The sequence below is a fragment of the Grus americana genome, chromosome 2, assembly GCF_028858705.1.
Source record: "Grus americana isolate bGruAme1 chromosome 2, bGruAme1.mat, whole genome shotgun sequence".
In the NCBI taxonomy this organism is placed as follows: Eukaryota; Metazoa; Chordata; class Aves; order Gruiformes; family Gruidae; genus Grus; species Grus americana.
Window position 1 is genome coordinate 21,898,500 of NC_072853.1, and position 18,034 is coordinate 21,916,533.

At 36.1% G+C, this 18,034-nt stretch overlaps 1 protein-coding gene across 1 annotated transcript in view; it reads left to right on the forward strand.

Moving 5' to 3' along the window:
• LRP12 (LDL receptor related protein 12) overlaps positions 1-17,705 on the forward strand; it is a 53,771-nt gene extending 36,066 nt beyond the window's left edge. The window contains exons 3-7 of the mRNA XM_054818508.1: positions 3,606-3,741; positions 5,375-5,577; positions 9,468-10,569; positions 11,196-11,328; positions 14,474-17,705. Of these exons, the coding sequence (XP_054674483.1) occupies positions 3,606-3,741; positions 5,375-5,577; positions 9,468-10,569; positions 11,196-11,328; positions 14,474-15,337 (2,438 nt within the window). The 3' untranslated portion in view covers positions 15,338-17,705. The remainder of the gene's footprint in view (positions 1-3,605; positions 3,742-5,374; positions 5,578-9,467; positions 10,570-11,195; positions 11,329-14,473) is intronic.
• Positions 17,706-18,034: the final 329 nt, after the last annotated feature.

Below are 18,034 nucleotides of genomic sequence, written 5' to 3' on the forward strand. Positions count from 1 at the left end.
TTTTGTGCTTCTACCTCCGTTGCAAACTCATCTCCTTTTTTCCTGACTCTTCTAATTTTCATTGTGCTGTTTTCTTATGTATTTTTAATACTTTTAATAAATTATTACAAACCGAGTCAGTTTTCCTGTAATTTTAAGTTCCTATAGGTGTAACTGACCTGTATGACAAATGCCTGCAGGGCCACTAGCAATTGAAATTAGAAGTGCAAATTCTTCACAACTTAGTGAAAAGATGTTTGCCTCTATTCATACATGTCTGGTTTATGTGCTGTCAGTTGAATTGCTTTTTTTGATTCCCATGCCCTTCTTGATGTTGCTCCCATTCTCCATGTTTACAAACACATGAATAAAATGTATGTTACATTATATTCTCAAAAGCTTTAGAAGAAACATTCTAGTTAAGCAGAGGGTCAGGAATTGATTTTAAAAGGCTTGCTATTATCTTTATAAAGTAAACTCCTTTTAAGACTGTTTCTATTTCAAAAGGTTATCCTTGATTTTAAAAATCTGTGAGAAATTATTCTTTCTCAAAATGACAGCACTTCTGAAGTGCAGCTTCTACACAGTTGATCTTGACCTTTATATACTTTTTAAGCAAGTGGGAGATTTCTGTTGTCTCCTGAGTTATAAGTAAGAGATTTCAGTGCATGAATGTATACCAAGTATGCAAGTACATTTAGCTTATCTGGCTAACCTTCAGTTAAGGAAGCTGTGATTCCCTTTTCAAGTCCATTCCTTTTTTTTTTTCTTTTTTTGAATCCCCACTTTGTGATATGCAGACTTTCTTCAGTTTGGTTATTGTCTCTCCTACAGCAGAAGCGCAGTATCATTCACTCCACCCTGTATCTTAGTGCCTCTGATCATTCTTGCTTCCTCATGCCCCTCCTTAATCTGCTTCTCTCTTCCCATATTGCATGGTGCTGGAAGCGGTCCTAGTTTGCCCTCAGCTCTTTAACGTTAGCTTTAGTGGAAACAAAGGAAAAGCCAGCTTAAACAACAGGATATGGAAAATACAGAGATATGGTTGGTATTGCAAACAAAGGCTAAAAAAACTGAATTTGAGTAAAACTGGAAGTTTTCATGGTGCTCTGAAAATACCACCTTGGTTATAGGGGCTTCCCATGTGTAATTTCTTCTGTTTAAACTCATGTAACAAGTAACAGCTACTGCTTGTACTACTGGGGGGATTGGATTGAGTAGTTTATAGTTGTCAGGGTACGCTGTGCTGGCATAGGAAGTTGCAAAGCTAATTGCATAGTAGTAATTTACAGTTGCTAGCAGTGTTTAGAGGTTCCTGTTCACCAGACATATGCTGTACATACATGTATAGCAGGCTTAACTTTTAGCAGGTGAACTTTGTAAAACTGAAAGAACATATGTTCAATAGATTATCTTCTGGTATAAGGTTTTTGTTAGGGAAATTTAAAAGATTCCTTAGAGGTTCTCAGTGACAAAATCTCATATGTCAGTTTGTAAACATCAAAACCCAGGTGAACTTTTAATAGTATAAATTTCACCCAAAGGCAAGTTATTTTAAGCGGAGCACTATTTCAGTTGTAACCAAGTAGAGCATGGAATTGCTTGCCAACATCTGCGAGCTTGGTCCAAAATGTTTTACACATCCTTCTGGTTTTTTTACATGTGTTTTTATTTCGATTCTGTGAAAACTGCTATTTTACTTCAGCGTTTAATTGTGAATAACCCGGTTTTCTTTCCAGTCCTTCCATTTCTTGTCTGAACAGATGTAAAGTATATGCAGATCATTCACACAGGAGCAGTGTTCCAAAATATCCCGGTGTTAGAGCACCACCTATAGGGTTTGCTCAAAACTAAACCAAGAAATGTTCCAGGGAACAGTTGATTGAATATTCAAATAAAATAATTTCTTTCTCTATTTTGAGATTTTTTTTTTTGTCCCTCGATATTAGGGCATGTCCTACATTCTATAGCTGAAGTATGTTAATACTTAACTGTGCAGCATGAATAAAGCTCTAATAAAAAACCTGTTTAAAACAATGTTTTCTTACAACTGTACATGAAAGCAGTAGATTTATGGAGTTTTATTTTTGTTTCTAGAGTTCTATATTTACACTAATACAGAAAATGCAGGAATATGCCAGCATTTTTGTCTTTTAATCCTTTTAAACCTATTTTTAGAAATGTATTTGTCATGCCATATAGAAATATTTTTAAGTAATGATAATCATTTAAGAATATAACTTCTTATTGTATTGGAGCTCGTCAATAATTTCAGGTCCCTGTAGTTTTGAAAAATGATCTTAAAAGTTTGATTGTGGATAAAAATAGAAAAAAATTAATAACCTGTTTACAGATTACATTATTACAACTTTGGCACTATTACAAATGCAGTTCATTCTTCATCGTGTTTGTTCACTGCATCAGTTCTGATTTGTTATTTTAACCAAATACATATTCAAAATTTAAAAAAAATTAAAAGCTTTTGATCATCAGACAATAATGAAAATGTCTCCTCATTTGTAATAGTTCTTGTGTTAAACTAGTGTGCATAACTGATTGTGCTACCAGTAAACTTCAAGAGTCCACAAGTTTTGGACTAGCAGTGAGGAAATTGTAAAAGAAAAGCACAGAAGGCAATTAATTTTTAATGTGTTTTTTGACCTCTGAAACTTCTTCATAATTTCAGACTCTGTAGCGAGAGTATTCTGGCCTTCCTATTTTTGTGAAGGTTGTGAATATGCTTTGTGACAGATGTTGGATATAAGGGTGCTAAAGGGGAAAAAAAAAAAAAACAGCAAAACAAAACCACAGAACTAATATGTACGTTACTTGAAAGAAAATGAACAGAGCTGAGAACGCGCCAGTGAAAGGAATGAGCAACTGAGTTAAGGCCAATACAGAAAGCTACACCTATAATAAAGTAAGAATACAAATGGCTGAGTTACTTCAGTTGCATAGAATTAGTCCTATAAATACAAGCTTTCTAGTCCATTATTGGAAATGTAGTTACAGAAGTCCCTATTAAGAATAATCTCTTGTAAACCTAACTTTTTTAGTATCTGTAAATGAAGTGTGCTGCCGTAAGTGCTCTTTGCCTTCCAAGCATTGGAATCATGTGTATGAAGACAATTTCCATGCCAAGGGCTGGAAGGGGTATTTAAATGAGGGCCAGGAACAGGGTCTTCCTAAGACAGGAAATTTCAACTACTTGATTATTTTGCTTTAATTTATTTTTCACCTTCTAATGCATTTTTTAGTATAAGGTGTAAATGCGTAGTTAAATTGAACTGAGTCTTTGTGAAGGCTAAAACTAAAATTAGGAAATACAAAATCTTTCACATTACTGATAAAGTTGTTAAAGTCTGTATAGAGTAATCTTTTTTTAATCTGTAGTACTAATTGACATTAGTATAAACTTCTATACTGGCAACACTGGAAAACGTCTTTTGGCTGACATGTTGTGACCTCTGTCCATTATGAACTCCTTTACACATTGCTTTTGATGCTACCTCATCTAACTCAGTAGGAGATTTTCCCTGATAAATGTTGATTGATTTTTGTCCTACTGGCTTTTTAAAAAAAACGGCATTAATCAAGTTGCTTTCAATATATATGTATTTTTTTAGCTTGTGGAGATATTCCAGAACAAATTCGATCACCAAGCGGGACAATCACAAGTCCAGGGTGGCCCTCTGAGTATCCTGCCCGAATCAACTGTAGCTGGTACATCCATGCAAACCCAGGGGAGATCATTACTATAAGGTAACAGTGCTCCTGTATTAACTACATGGATTGAAGAAGTACTGACTAGACATTTTTAACTGTCAATTATGTATTTATTTCCTCTTCCTTCCTGTAAAGGTAGGATTTCTGTTTTGTTTGTTTTCTGCCTTTTGTTTTTTCTGATTTGCTCTTACACAGCCATGTAGCATTTGTTTTCAACTGGAGGGTTGGCAACTAGAAAAAGTTTCTATGTGCTCTTTTATTTGATTCTTGTTAATGTCTCTGAAATACAAGAATTTTGCATTAAAAAATGTGTAGGGGAAATTCTATAATGCTTTATTGCTATGGAATCTTGTGGGTATAAATAGTAAATCAATAGATATGATTGCAATTTGGGAAATGCTGAATTTTGGTGCAGGGAGCTCCTCACAGTTTCACGTACCTTATAACTTTTCTGAAGTAATGTAAAAAAGTTGTATCGTAGGTTCAGGTTCTCATGAGTTCATTCCCCATTGCTGCCACAAGGGAAATCTAGGCTTGTTTTAGCATCAAGATACAAATTAGCACTGCTTCACAGGCTGATCATGAAACTGCATTAGCTGCAGATTTACTTCAGTTTCCAGTACAGACCTGCTGACCTAAGAAGCAGCTCTTCATTATGAAGTATTTGCTTTGACATCAGTTACTCTTTTGAAGTACTGCTTTTTAATTTAAACAGCCTTTCTACTAAATATTAAACTGGCATAAATGCAATGTAAAGTAGGTAGAGCTGTTCATCTACTAGAATGCTTTCTAAACTTTTTCATACAGTTTATTTTTCATAAAAAACTTTTTTTTTCTCTCACATTGTTGACTTCCACTCATCTACCTAGCATACACTTCACATTTCATTTCTGGTTTATTGCTGTGTTGTCTGTACTGATCTGTTTTGCCCAGACTGTCTCCCCTTCACACTTCATTACCATGGCAGCATGTCTTGATATAGCTGTGGCCATACCATGACATACCCATTGGGTAACTGAGTAGTGCAACTGGGAAATTGCCTGAAATCATAGCTTTGAACAATTTAGCTGTATTTATAATGTCAAGTCATATTATTGGCTAAGTGTAACATTAGCTAAAGTTCTGATGAAATTTGGGTTAAATAAAACCCCTTAGTAGTATATGAAAGTCATTAAGTGAGACTCATAAAGACAATTTCATTAACAGAATTATTTAATTTTTTATTTTTTTTAGATGAAGGCTTAATGTGTTTTTTATAGCAAAACTGATCTTCTTTAAGTAGTGGATGCAATATTTAGGTTAACAGAATGGATTCTTCCTGTCCTAATAAAAGTATCATCACCACAAGGTTAAATCCTGTTCTTACATGGTTAGAGAAGCTGCTCTTTTTATTTCAGACCAGAAAAGAACTTACAGCTAACTTCCATTTTTATATGTAGCAATTCATCAGCTTAGAATCTTAGAATGGTTTGGGTTGGAAGGGGCCTTAAAGATCATCTAGTTCCAACTCCCCTGCCATGGGCAGGGACACCCTCCACTAGACCAGGTTGCTCAAAGCCCCATCCAACCTGGCCTGAGCTTGTTGTGTAATATCCAGTTCAGTAGCAATTTTGACCTCTTTTTTTTTTTTTTTTTTTCTTTCTCCCCCCCCCCCCCCCCCCCCCCCCAGCTTTCAAGATTTTGATGTTCAGGGATCACGACGATGCAGCTCAGATTGGTTAACAATCGGAAGCTACAAGAATATTGAAGGCTATAGAGCATGCGGCTCCTCCATTCCTTCACCATACATCTCTTCACAGGATCATGTTTGGATCAGATTTCATTCAGATGATAGCATCTCCAGAAAAGGCTTCAGATTAGCCTACTTTGCTGGTATGTTTCAAATGATACCTAGTTCAGTTTTATGGTTTCATTTTTTTGTTTTCTGTTTCAAGAACTACTTCCTTGTAGCAGAGTATGGTATATGCATTTCCTGTAATTGATTCAAAGCTTATTGGAAGTATACATTGTGTAGATTATTTTGATCCCATGCACAACTTGACTATTCAAAGCGAGAATTAGTGTTCACAGTGATAAGCAGAGTAAATGATTGGGGGTGGGGAGTTCACTTTTAATTCTAGGCAATTTGCAAGGTTTTTTTAAAATAGCTTTAAGATTTGAAATTTTTCCATCAGAATAAAATTAGTTGTTAAAATAGTTGGGTAAACTTTTGAGTAGCATAAATAGGGCAAGAGAAGGAAAAAATGGTGGCATGTTTTTACATTTGCATCATTTTTTCCCATTTCTAGAAGGTATACTCTCTTTTTAGAAAAGAACCCCCACAATTTAAAAACCTTTTAACATGATTAATTACTCTAGCCAAGTATAGACATGGTTTTGTACATGCAAAACTTTTCTTATATAACTCAAGTATGCAATATAAGCTGTTTACCAGTAGTAATAGTTTGAAACTGTTTTGTGGACAATTCTTGCTCTAGTAGCTGTTACCAAGAGAGTGGAGGAAGACAGTCCTAGGTGAATACTAGCTCCAAACTTTTTTGTGGTCTTACACGATACTAAGATTTTATATAATAGCATGATCATGGTTTTCTGTGTCCTGATCATCAAAAATACTCAATTAGATTCCTCTTTGTTTTCATAATGGTTTCACCTTCTCTTGCTTCCTCAGTGTATGCCTATGCTCCACACTCTGACCTGCTCCACTAACACATCTCTGTGCACTAACTTGTAACTCCTCTCCTCCATAAAACAATTCATACTCTTACACCTATCCACTGCCACCCATCTTCAAAACTACTCCTCCAAGACTGAGTAAAATGAGCCTTGATCTCCTCTAGCCTAAGCCATGTTTGCGCCTGTTGTGTTCTGCACTCTTTCTACCTTCCTGTGATGGTACCTTCATGGCTTCCTTCACCGTCAGTGCTTCACAAACCTGAAGTTTCCAGGCAGGCTTATCCCTTTCTATTGCATGTTTTCAAGCCTACAAAAAAGTTCCCTCTAAGCTTTAGCCTCTTTGCAGCTTAGCAAGTCTTGGGACAAGTCATGCAGCCTTGCGTTTGATGCCGGCTCAGCTTTCAGGGCAATGTTCTACCTGGGTTTTGCTTACTGTCTCACAAAAAAACATTATGAGGGAAAAGAAAAAGCCACTGTCTTAATCAGTCATCCCCTACTACTGTTTCTGCTAACTGCCCAAGCACATGCTGTTATCCTGTGTGAGGCATTGGCTTCTGCCCCGCTTATCTCCCTCTCCTCCTAGGCACAAAGGGAAGGCAGCATTCCTGCCCGAGGGGCTTTGAGCAGGAAGGACATTTTGGATAAGGGTGTGCAGTGGGCAGAGGAGGCAAGCCACAGGCGTAGTAGAGTTTTTCTGAAAATCCTTTCCTCTCTTTTCCTCCGATCTTGAAAAAATTTCAATATGTAACCCCTTTTGAAAGAAGCCTTAACATTTTCAACAATAAGTAATTTTTACTGTTACGTGATATCTTGTTAGCATCATGCAGTGGTACTCAGTTTAAAGTACTTAAGACTTTAATGTTTTGAAATGTCTTTTAAAAAAGATTTTGGTTTGGGGTTTTTTTTGTGTTTGGATCAGGATCAAGTAGGCAGTTCTTTTCTGGGATGTTTAAAAGCCTGCAGAAGGAAGAGCTTAGGTTGAAATCATACCCTGTTTTGTTACTACAATGTTGCCATTAATATTTACAGCTCCATGTTACAGCTTTCTACTCAACCTTTTTCCAGGTTCTGCAAGGTAGAAGCATTGAGCTAGAGTATAATCGGTACTTGAGCAAGTTCAGTGACTTCTTATGCATATTCTACTATATTGCCTGCCACCTGTGGGGCACAGTCATTCAGTTTAGGCAGAACAAGTCTAGAAGTTCACTTCTGCAAGTTTCAAATTGAAGGCCAGGGTTCATACTAAGTACTTGCCATACTAATATTACGAACAATGTGTGTGTGTGTGTATATAATATATATAAAAATACATACATATGTAAGAGAACAAGAAGATCATATCATTTATACTAGATCTGGTTTGGATTTTTTTCTTACTGAAATAAACATATTCTAAAACTTTAATCACTAGCAGCACATAAATTTTGCTCTCCTTTTACTCTCTGTCAGCAAATTTGTTGACTTAAACACTCTTCAGCAGCGCTTATACCATTTATCAGTCTTGTTGATTTCATTTTTTTCCTGCATTCATTTTTTAAAAACCATAGCATTTGTGAAATTTTTAAAATGTTGATGTTGCACCTTTTATAAAAAATTATTTCAAGGTAGAGTATTTCTTTTTAATGCTAAGATACTAAAATAGCAAAAAGGAGAACAGAGGTGTGATATGACTTGACCTATCACAGCAGATTAGTTGCAGCAGGGGAAATTCAGGCTAGATGCGAGGACTTGTATCACTTTGTGTGGTTAGGCATTGGAACTTTGAAAATACTTGATTGGACAAGGCCCCAAACAAACCAATCAAACTTCAGTTAACCTTGCTTTGAGCACATGATTTGATTTGGTGACCTCCAGAGATCCCTTCCAATCAGAATTGTTATAAAGCAAGATAGAACATTCTACTTCTGGGAAAGTCTGTATTTCAGTAAGTTCATTGTGCTGTATTTTCTGTTTCTTTCTTAAAACCCTAAGTATAGTGTTACTTAGATTTAGTATATATTTGTCTAATTTGCTTCCTCAATTACTGCTGTGTAGGACTATCTGCATTGCAGATGTTTTTGAAAATTTTTGGAGGATTGACCATGACAGTTTGTTTAATAGCCAGTTTTACAGTCTGTACCATGTTTTTTTAGAAATCGCAGTGATTTTAAATGATACAGCAATATTTGACTCAGCTAAGTAGTTGCAGAGTTGAAACAGCTTGCTTCTCAGGTATGCTTCAGTGTTTAACATGGTTGGAACTTTAATAAATGAATCCCTGAAAAAATATTCTTGATGTTATAAAAGTGTGGTAGTAGCCTGTAGACCACAGTTTCTTAAATAAAGGTGTCTCTTGACTTTTTTTTTTCAGAATTAAAAAAACCCCACCAACACCCAAAACAAAACAAAGCCAAACCAACCAACCAAAAAAACCCCAAACCCTACACTTCCATATTTTCTGGACCATAATTGGATTCTTAACTTTTAAACCATAATTTTGTATGGTTTTGTATGCTTTAAATATGTGTTTCTGCTTTTGCTGCACTCTTCTCTTAATTGCTGGAGGAGAGGCTGGAACAAACAGTGGGAAGAGGTGAGGAAAGAGGTTTCTCTCTTTGGTTGGTGATAACAGGTAATCTTCAACTGTCAGCTTCTCTCTTGCCGTAGAACTTTTGGTACCAAGTAGGAACTTACAAAAATAGGAGAGAGGTCTGACTGCTTTTACAAGAAAGAATTTGAGGAGGTACCTGGTACTGCAGGACAAAATGTTTCTGTATTTTGAGTGATACAGAGGAGAGAAACGGTATTTTTTTGACTTATTTTTCGCACCTTAGAAGCCAGATTTTTCAATCACTATAAATGAGCATTGTTTTCTTGCTTGGGTTAAAGTTATTTGACTGAAAGCAGCTAAGGATGAAGCTCATGCTGATACGCTGGCAGAATTTCAACTTGAAAAAAACTTTTATCTTGAAACTTACTGAAAGTTGTGATGACTTACAGAGAATTTAAATAGTTCTTTTGCCATTCTTAAATACCTGGTGCAGCAAATAAATATGCGACACAGACCATAAAGTACTAAACTCTGAAAAGATAATATATTTTTCTTTCAGGGAAATCTGATGAACCAAGTTGTGATTGTGACCAGTTTCATTGCGCTAATGGGAAGTGTATTCCAGAAAGTTGGAAATGTAATAATATGGATGAATGTGGAGACAACTCGGACGAAGAAATCTGTGCCAAAGCTAATCCTCCAACAGCTTCTTCCTTTCAACCTTGTGCTTACAGTCAGTTCCAGTGTCTTTCTCGCTTCACCAAGCTTTACACTTGCCTTCCGGAGTCTTTAAAATGTGATGGTAACATTGATTGTCTTGACCTAGGAGACGAAATAGACTGTGACGTGCCAACATGTGGGCAGTGGTTAAAATACTTTTATGGTACTTTCAGTTCTCCCAACTATCCTGACTTCTATCCACCTGGAAGCAACTGCACCTGGCTGATAGACACTGGTGACCATCGCAAAGTAATTTTGCGATTCACTGATTTTAAACTTGATGGTACAGGTTATGGAGACTATGTCAAAATATATGATGGATTAGAGGAGAATCCACGGAGGCTGTTGCGCGTGCTAACAGCATTTGACTCTCATGCTCCCCTCACGGTTGTTTCATCCTCAGGACAGATAAGAGTGCATTTTTGTGCTGACAAAGTGAATGCTGCACGAGGATTCAATGCCACCTATCAAGTAGATGGCTTCTGTTTGCCGTGGGAAATTCCATGTGGTGGAAATTGGGGTTGCTACACTGAGCAGCAACGCTGCGATGGCTACTGGCACTGTCCAAATGGAAGGGATGAAACCAACTGCACCATGTGCCAAAGAGATGAGTTTCCCTGCTCTCGAAATGGTGTTTGCTACCCTCGGTCAGATCGCTGCAACTACCAGAACCATTGCCCTAATGGTTCAGATGAAAAAAATTGTTTCTTCTGTCAGCCAGGAAATTTTCATTGTAAAAATAACCGCTGTGTGTTTGAGAGCTGGGTTTGCGATTCTCAAGATGACTGTGGCGATGGCAGTGACGAAGAGAATTGCCCGGTCATTGTGCCCACTCGAGTAATAACTGCAGCTGTCATTGGGAGTCTTATTTGTGGATTGCTGCTTGTCATTGCACTGGGATGTACTTGTAAATTGTACTCACTCAGGATGTTTGAGCGAAGGTAAGTAGGACAGATCACCTCGAGAACTTAAATTTTTAAAATATTTTCATATCTTTTATACTTGAAACATTTTTATTGACATAAACTTATTGTTGCACATGATTTCTGAAGGCATTGCTCCTTCTTCTTTGACAGTAAAAAGAAGGTAGTTAAAAGGGGATAGAAGTATTCTGATCACTTAACTATTGAGACTTAGGCTTTCAGATGTTGTTACCAAAAAGAAAGTTTGGAAAAACTGCATTTCTGCAACTAAATATCTCAATTCTGTATTTAACAGCATGTTTCTTCTATTGTAGACTATCTCATACTAGGATTACACATTCTTCAATTTTTACAAAATAATATAAGCATCTCATGGTGCCTTTGATATTTAGCCCTTGCTTCTCTTTTTTTAGGAATTTATTGTTGGATTGGTTTTGTTGTTCTTGTCACAGCTGGACAGACCCATGGACTGACTGCAAGGACTTATTGTATATTCTTTGTCAATTAAATTTCAATTAAATTAATAAATATTCATCTGCTGAAACATTATTTTAGATTATAATAATCTGATGTAGTTTTACTCTTAAATATATATACACACATCAAAGTCTTATGTATTATGAAATTTCTTTTCTCTTTGAAAGATCATTTGAAACACATTTGTCAAGGGTTGAGGCTGAACTGCTAAGAAGAGAAGCTCCTCCATCCTATGGACAGTTAATTGCCCAGGGTTTAATTCCACCAGTTGAAGATTTTCCTGTTTGTTCACCAAATCAGGTAAGATTCCAAAACAGCAGGCAGACCACTTAAATTTTAAGGACACTGAAATAAAGATATTTTAACTTTCATCTGCATTATTTTTGTCCTGTAGCATTTTCCTTTTCTTCTTTTCAGGCCAGTACTATTATACTAAGGATTAGCCATGGGATAAAATCATGATACGCTAGTACCACACAGTTTTCTTTGCAGGTTTTTTTCTTGTTAAAGAATGCCAGTAATGCACACTATAGAATCCATCTTGCATGAGAAGTAATAGATAGGTAGATCTAGTTGTATGTTCTGTATTGATGTTGTTGTATAAGTTAAGATTGCAAGATAACTTTGAAATTTGGGAAAGAAGAACAGAGACTTCTAATGCAGAATGGTAGTTCATATCCACTGTGCATATGTGTTTAGGTACGATCAATTCCACTATGCGTAGAAAAGATGATGGCAAAGGCAAGGTTGTAATATCATATAAAATTAACAGGAATGAGTAACAAAGTAAAAGCTAGTAAATGGGAGTTAGTGTCTAGCCATCTTGATTCTCGGATCACTAGCACAATTCTTATTTGGTTGATGAATGAATTTCTGTCAGAACAATCTTTTCATTTAAAAAAGAAGAAAAAAGACTTTCAGTTATAATGCTCTTTTGTCAAATAGAAGAAGAGTCTCAGTCTAGGAATCCCGCTGTAGTGCTGTATTAAAGTTGGCATTAACTTGTATTATGTGTTGCAGTTAATACAGCAAAGTTTGCTGTTAGTTAATATTGCTGAGCATGTAAGAAAAATAGTTAGAAGACCATAAGAAGGGAAATCTTTTTTTTTTTAACAGTACTGATTTTATTACACTTACTCTGCCATAGATTTCACTTAATCTTTCATGCATACATGTGCACAAGCAGCAGCTGTGATCCACGACAAAGGATTTTGCAGAGGAAGAGAGGAAAATAAGTTGCAATTTGCATGAGAGATTTTGAAAACATCAGAAAGAAGACATTGTGAAGATTTTTTAGTAGCTAAATTAGCACTAAAACATCAATGAGCTTATTAATGAATGCCTTTAATGAACACTGTAGAATCCCTCATTCTTAATGGATGGGATATCACGGTTATAATAAAGATCAGTATATTTCTATTTAAAAACAATTTTGTACTTTTAGAAATTTGTCTTGCTGTCCTCTTTTCCAAAATTAGGCTTCACCAGTTTGTGATGCAGCTGTGCTCACAAAACCCTTGAGGTAGGGTTAACTGGTAGGACAGTGCAGTTGTTGTGCCCAGATGTGTAAATCCTTCCGGTACAGGTAACTTGGAACAAACTAATGCTTCCTGCACATCCCTACCCCAGATGGGACACTTCACGTTTGGTGCACATGAATATGTTTAGGAACCATTACAATTTTCAGGCAAACTTAGTTTTTCATCATGGAACCTGACAAAGGTGGCCTAAAGATCTTGGATTTTACTAATATGAAATCTCCTGATAGAGAGGACAATTCTGGAAAACCCAGACATGTAGTAACTGCAGTCAGAGATTGGTACTGGAGCTTTTAAAAAGTTGTGCAATTACTGAAACTTTCTTTTATCTTTAGTTTGACTTGAATTCAATTAACCACTGTTGGTTTGAATATATTTTAAATTATTTTTCAGAACTAAAATATAATGGAATTTGAAAGACATACTGCAAGTGACAGTCTTTCATAGGGACACATAACAAAACGTAGTTGCTTCTTAGTCTTTCTATGTAACCATAATTTCACACGCCATAAAAATACTGATGCATGTACAGTAGTTTGGAACAGTGGAAGAGTGTTAGTAAGTTCCCATTATGAAGACCAGTATTTCAGATAAGATTTGTGGCCTTGAAAACTTAAGTAGCTGCAAGCAATGAGCTTAAGTTCATTCTGTGAACTATTGGAAGGGAAGAGGTAGGTTGCACATGAAGTACTGCTTGGATACCCGACTGCGTACGCCCTGTGGCATCTGAAGGATTGTGGAAGGAAGCTGAAGGTGACAGCATGAGAACACTCAAGTTCAGTGTTTGTAAACAAGGTGAAATATATGCATATATGTTAAATGTTTAATTGGAAAAAAAGACTATTCTGAAAAATATTCTGTATTTTAGCCATAATCTTCATTAAAAAGTTGTGGATATGGATTTTATCCTGTAATTAAACACATCAGTAAATATTTTCAGAATCATGGGCATCTGGCAGATCTTCCACCCTAGTGTTTGAGAATTGAGCTATTTAGCTGAGGTACTGTTTTATGTAAGTTTGAGTAAGGGAGTCCCAAGTGAAAGATGTTAATGTGTTCATGTTACTTTACCATTTAAAAGTTATACAAGGTTTTAAGCAGAAAAATTCAGGCATGCATTGTTCTATAGCTGAATGACTAGAAAATGTATACCAAATTTGGGAAATGCATGGTTTAGGACACCCAAGATAATTTTAATTAAACAGAAGTATTAAAGCATTTTGAAACTGAAATTAACTGATTATGCCAAAATGGGAAAAAATCAAACTGCAAGCCCCTGCTAGAGAGGATACTTAATTTAGTCTCTATTCTAGGCAGCCCCATGGTAGTGGCTAAGGAAAGGTCACCTCCGTTAAATCTTTCTGGAAGATTTCATTTTTAAATTCCAGACTTTTTGAGGCATGTTTCTATGTACTGTACTCTAAAATCCACAGTGACTACTTTTATTTTCTTGGTGAGATTGCATGTAACAGATCTTGCCTTCCTGCTGTACTATGCCTTCTGCACTGGGTCTGTGGCTCTGCTTTTCTGTAGTCAGTGTTCCATATACAGGTTATAGTGCATTTCTTTATTTAGAGGTCCTTGATTTGGGCAGAACCATACCTTAGATACTTTATTGCTCTTTTACTCTTCTTTTTCTTCCATACATATTTCTGCTTAATTTCCCTGTTCATTTTTTTTTCCACAGGAGAATCTAGAATTCTTTCATGCCTGCTTTGTTTTTAAAATAGCGTATTGCTACATACAGCAGATCTTAATATTAAAGACACTTTTTTTTTTTAATATTTAAGACTCTACATTTAACTTTGTGATGATATGCCATTTTGTGCAATAGTTGTCATTCTTCTTTTGTTAGAATGGTGCCAATGTACTGTCAACGCTTGATTGTTGCTTGTCTTCTTATTTAGGCTTCAGTTCTGGAAAACCTGAGACTGGCAGTACGATCTCAGCTTGGATTTACCTCAATCAGACTTCCTATTGCTGGCAGATCAAGTAACATTTGGAATCGAATTTTTAATTTTGCAAGGTCACGTCATTCTGGATCATTGGCATTGGTCTCAGCGGATGGAGATGACGTTGCCAACCAAAGTACTAGTAGAGAAGCTGAAAGAAGTAATACTCACAGAAGTCTGTTTTCAGTTGAATCTGATGATACAGACACAGAAAATGAAAGAAGAGACACAGCGGGAGCAGTTGGTGGTGTTGCTGCCACCTTGCCTCAGAAAGTCCCACCTGCAACAGCAATAGAAGCCACAGTCGGAGCGTGTGGGAGTTCCTCTGCTCAGAGCGGCAGTAGAGGTAACACGGATAGTGGAAGAGAAGTGACGAGTGTAGAGCCCCCAAGCACAAGTCCCGCACGTCACCAGCTCACTAGCGCGCTAAGTCGTATGACTCAAGGCTTACGCTGGGTACGCTTTACTTTAGGGAGATCAAGCTCAGTGAATCAGAACCAAAGTCCTTTGAGACAGCTTGATAATGGGGTAAGTGGAAGAGAAGAGGATGATGATGTTGAAATGTTAATTCCAGTCTCTGATGTAGCATCAGACTTTGACGTGAATGACTGTTCAAGACCTCTACTTGATCTCAGCTCAGATCAAGGACCAGGGCTTAGACAGCCTTACAGTGCAACACATCACGGTGTAAGGTCATGCAGTCGAGATGGGCCCTGTGAGAGCTGTGGCATCGTACACACTGCCCAGATACCCGACACTTGCTTAGAAGCAACAGTGAAAAATGAAACTAGTGACGATGAGGCATTATTACTCTGCTAGGTACGGATTGTTTAGGAAAGATTGTGTACAAGTTGGAGCAATATCTGTCATTGTTTTGTACTTCACAGTTAAAACTAGTTTTTAGTTTTAAAAAGTCCAGGAGAACATTATGTTAAAACTATTTTTAGCCTGTGTGGTTGATTAAACATTTCTTATACTGGATGACGTTATGGAACTATTAGAGTGAACGTTTTAATGGCTCTGAATACACGATGTGTGTATCCAGTATAATCTGATTACTCTTTAAACCGAAGTTATCCCAGTTAGTTTCAAATTTAGTTTATCCTGGTACTGTAGTTCAAACCAGAAACATGGCTGCTCAAGACTTATTTGGCTGCCTGTTTAACCCCATATTAACAGGTGAATTTGTACAGAATTATTTTCCTTTAGGAATTGACTCTGTTGTATTATTGCCAACATACTTGTAACTTAATATACTAAATGCTGGTAAGGATTGTTAATGTAAAATATGTACTTTTCTTTGAGTTTATACAACACTTTGTCTAAATATTCTTGAATTTCATCATAATGTGAACTTATTTAAAGGGAGGAGACACTTTCTCCAGGAGCATTCGTTTTCCTTCAGAAGTACAAAATGCAATGATTTGTGAAATTTAGATACAATAGATAAACTGGTGGCAAAAGCTTTTATAGCCCTGACTTTCCTAAACTGCAGTCTAATATGGTACAGCCAAATAGTACGTAAAATCCCCAGTCATTAGTCTTTTCGATTTGAAGTAAAACAAGGCCGAAGATATTACAATATGTGTTAGTTCTTTAAATATCCGATATGTACAAATACACTACAGAATAAGTTCCAACTGGTAATAGATCTTTCCCTAATACTGTAGGGTTTAAAGCTTGTTTGGACTCAAGGGATTTGCACTAAAATCATATTAAGGTCTCTAATGAGCTTAGTGCACAAGCACTATCACTTTAAGTACTATTATTGTCTAATATTGCAATGGCTATATATTTTCATGGCTCTTTTCTTGGGGTGTTGCATTTTTGTTGCAATTGAAGTTGCTTTACTAATTCCCCTATTTATTCGTTGTATTTAAAAACTGGTTTACTTGGTTGCAGACTGGTTGTTTAAAAAAAAAAAAAAATCCCTTTTAATGTCTTTTTTTAATGATATTACATGTTGGAGCAAAACAGATCAGTGGGAAAAGCGCTCATAACTTCCAATTTTGTAATAAGCAGATTAATATGTGGCTACTATCGTGACAACAAGAATCTACACCTTTTAAAAACAAAAATGTCAACTACTGTTTTATTTATTCTTTGCCAGTCTGTTTTTAGTAGGCTTAAAGATCCAGTATGAAATGTATTTGTGTGTGATTGTATGCTATTTATTAAAGTTTAAATACTTTGTTGAATGTCATTTTAAAGCATGTTTAAAGTCTTGTGCATTTCTGTCGTGTTATGCTGTCGGGCAGAACTGACTAAAATATTTTAATATGTATCAAAATTAAATTGAATTTTTGTTATGTTTTTGAGGTACTTTTAAAGATAAATCCAAGATCTGTCTGGCTTTTTTTTATTTTTTAAAAATCCTCATCTCTGAAGTACAAATCACATGCAGAAGAAACAAATAATTGAATGGATTCCAAAGTGTATAAATCTTCTCCCTCTTCTTTTCTTTCACCGACACTGGGAAGAGAAAAATAAACAATTTTACTATCTGGTTGATTTTATTCATGAGAGTTAGCAGGTAAATTCTGAGTTCAGGACAAGGTTATGTAGATTTGTGCTTTTGAGGAACTTATGTGCAATACAGTTGTAAAAGATTTTATTATAATGACCCATGTGGTTTCAAGTTTCAGAACAGATCATGTCACACTGGTACCAGATCAGGTACAAATTGGCCCATAATTACACATACTCGAGTAAACATCATCAATGGCCATTTTTATTCACATTGAATAATATCTAAATCTGTGGGTAATCTTTAGTCTGATTTCAGTAGCATTGCTTACAGAGCAGGCAACGTTGCAATATGAACCTGGTAACACACCCTGAAATACATGTGAGCAGTATGTCCTGGTATAAAATACTGGGTTTTTAAACCTTCCTAACTAATTGTCATCAGAAAATGGTTATGGAAATGTTGGTCCCCAAGGCAGATACATTTTGAAGAAAGAGTCTTCACAGAATACCTTTGGTGTTATACACACACATAGCGATCTAAATTTGTTCCATTAGAAGCCCCAAATAGCATGTACCTATGGACTCCATATTGCAGATGTAAAAAGAACACAATGTTTCATTTGTTTTAAAGGAGAAATGCTACACGTTTAACTGAGAAGTTGGATTTGATTGAGAATTTGGGAAATTGTAAATAAAATTCATATTTGTATGAGGCTAATTTGTTGCGGTGATTTTTTTTCTTAGTGAATTTAAAGAGAATGATCAAATTTTCTTTTGATTAATATTGGGTTTATTCTTTTGTTTGTTTGGGTTTTTTGATTGTTGGGTTTGTTTTGGTTGTTTGTTTCCCACCTCTCCCCCCCCCCCCCCCCCCCCCCCCCCCCCCCCCCCGAGACTTACATTGAGTCATGTTACTTCATTTCTTCTTTGGGAGCTGCTCTTGTAAGTGATTATTGGTTTAGCTGTGCTACAACGCTAGGGCATTTTGAAGAAAAGTCAGAACGATTCATTGTGGAATTATCTTACTTTCTGTAATAAATCACTTTC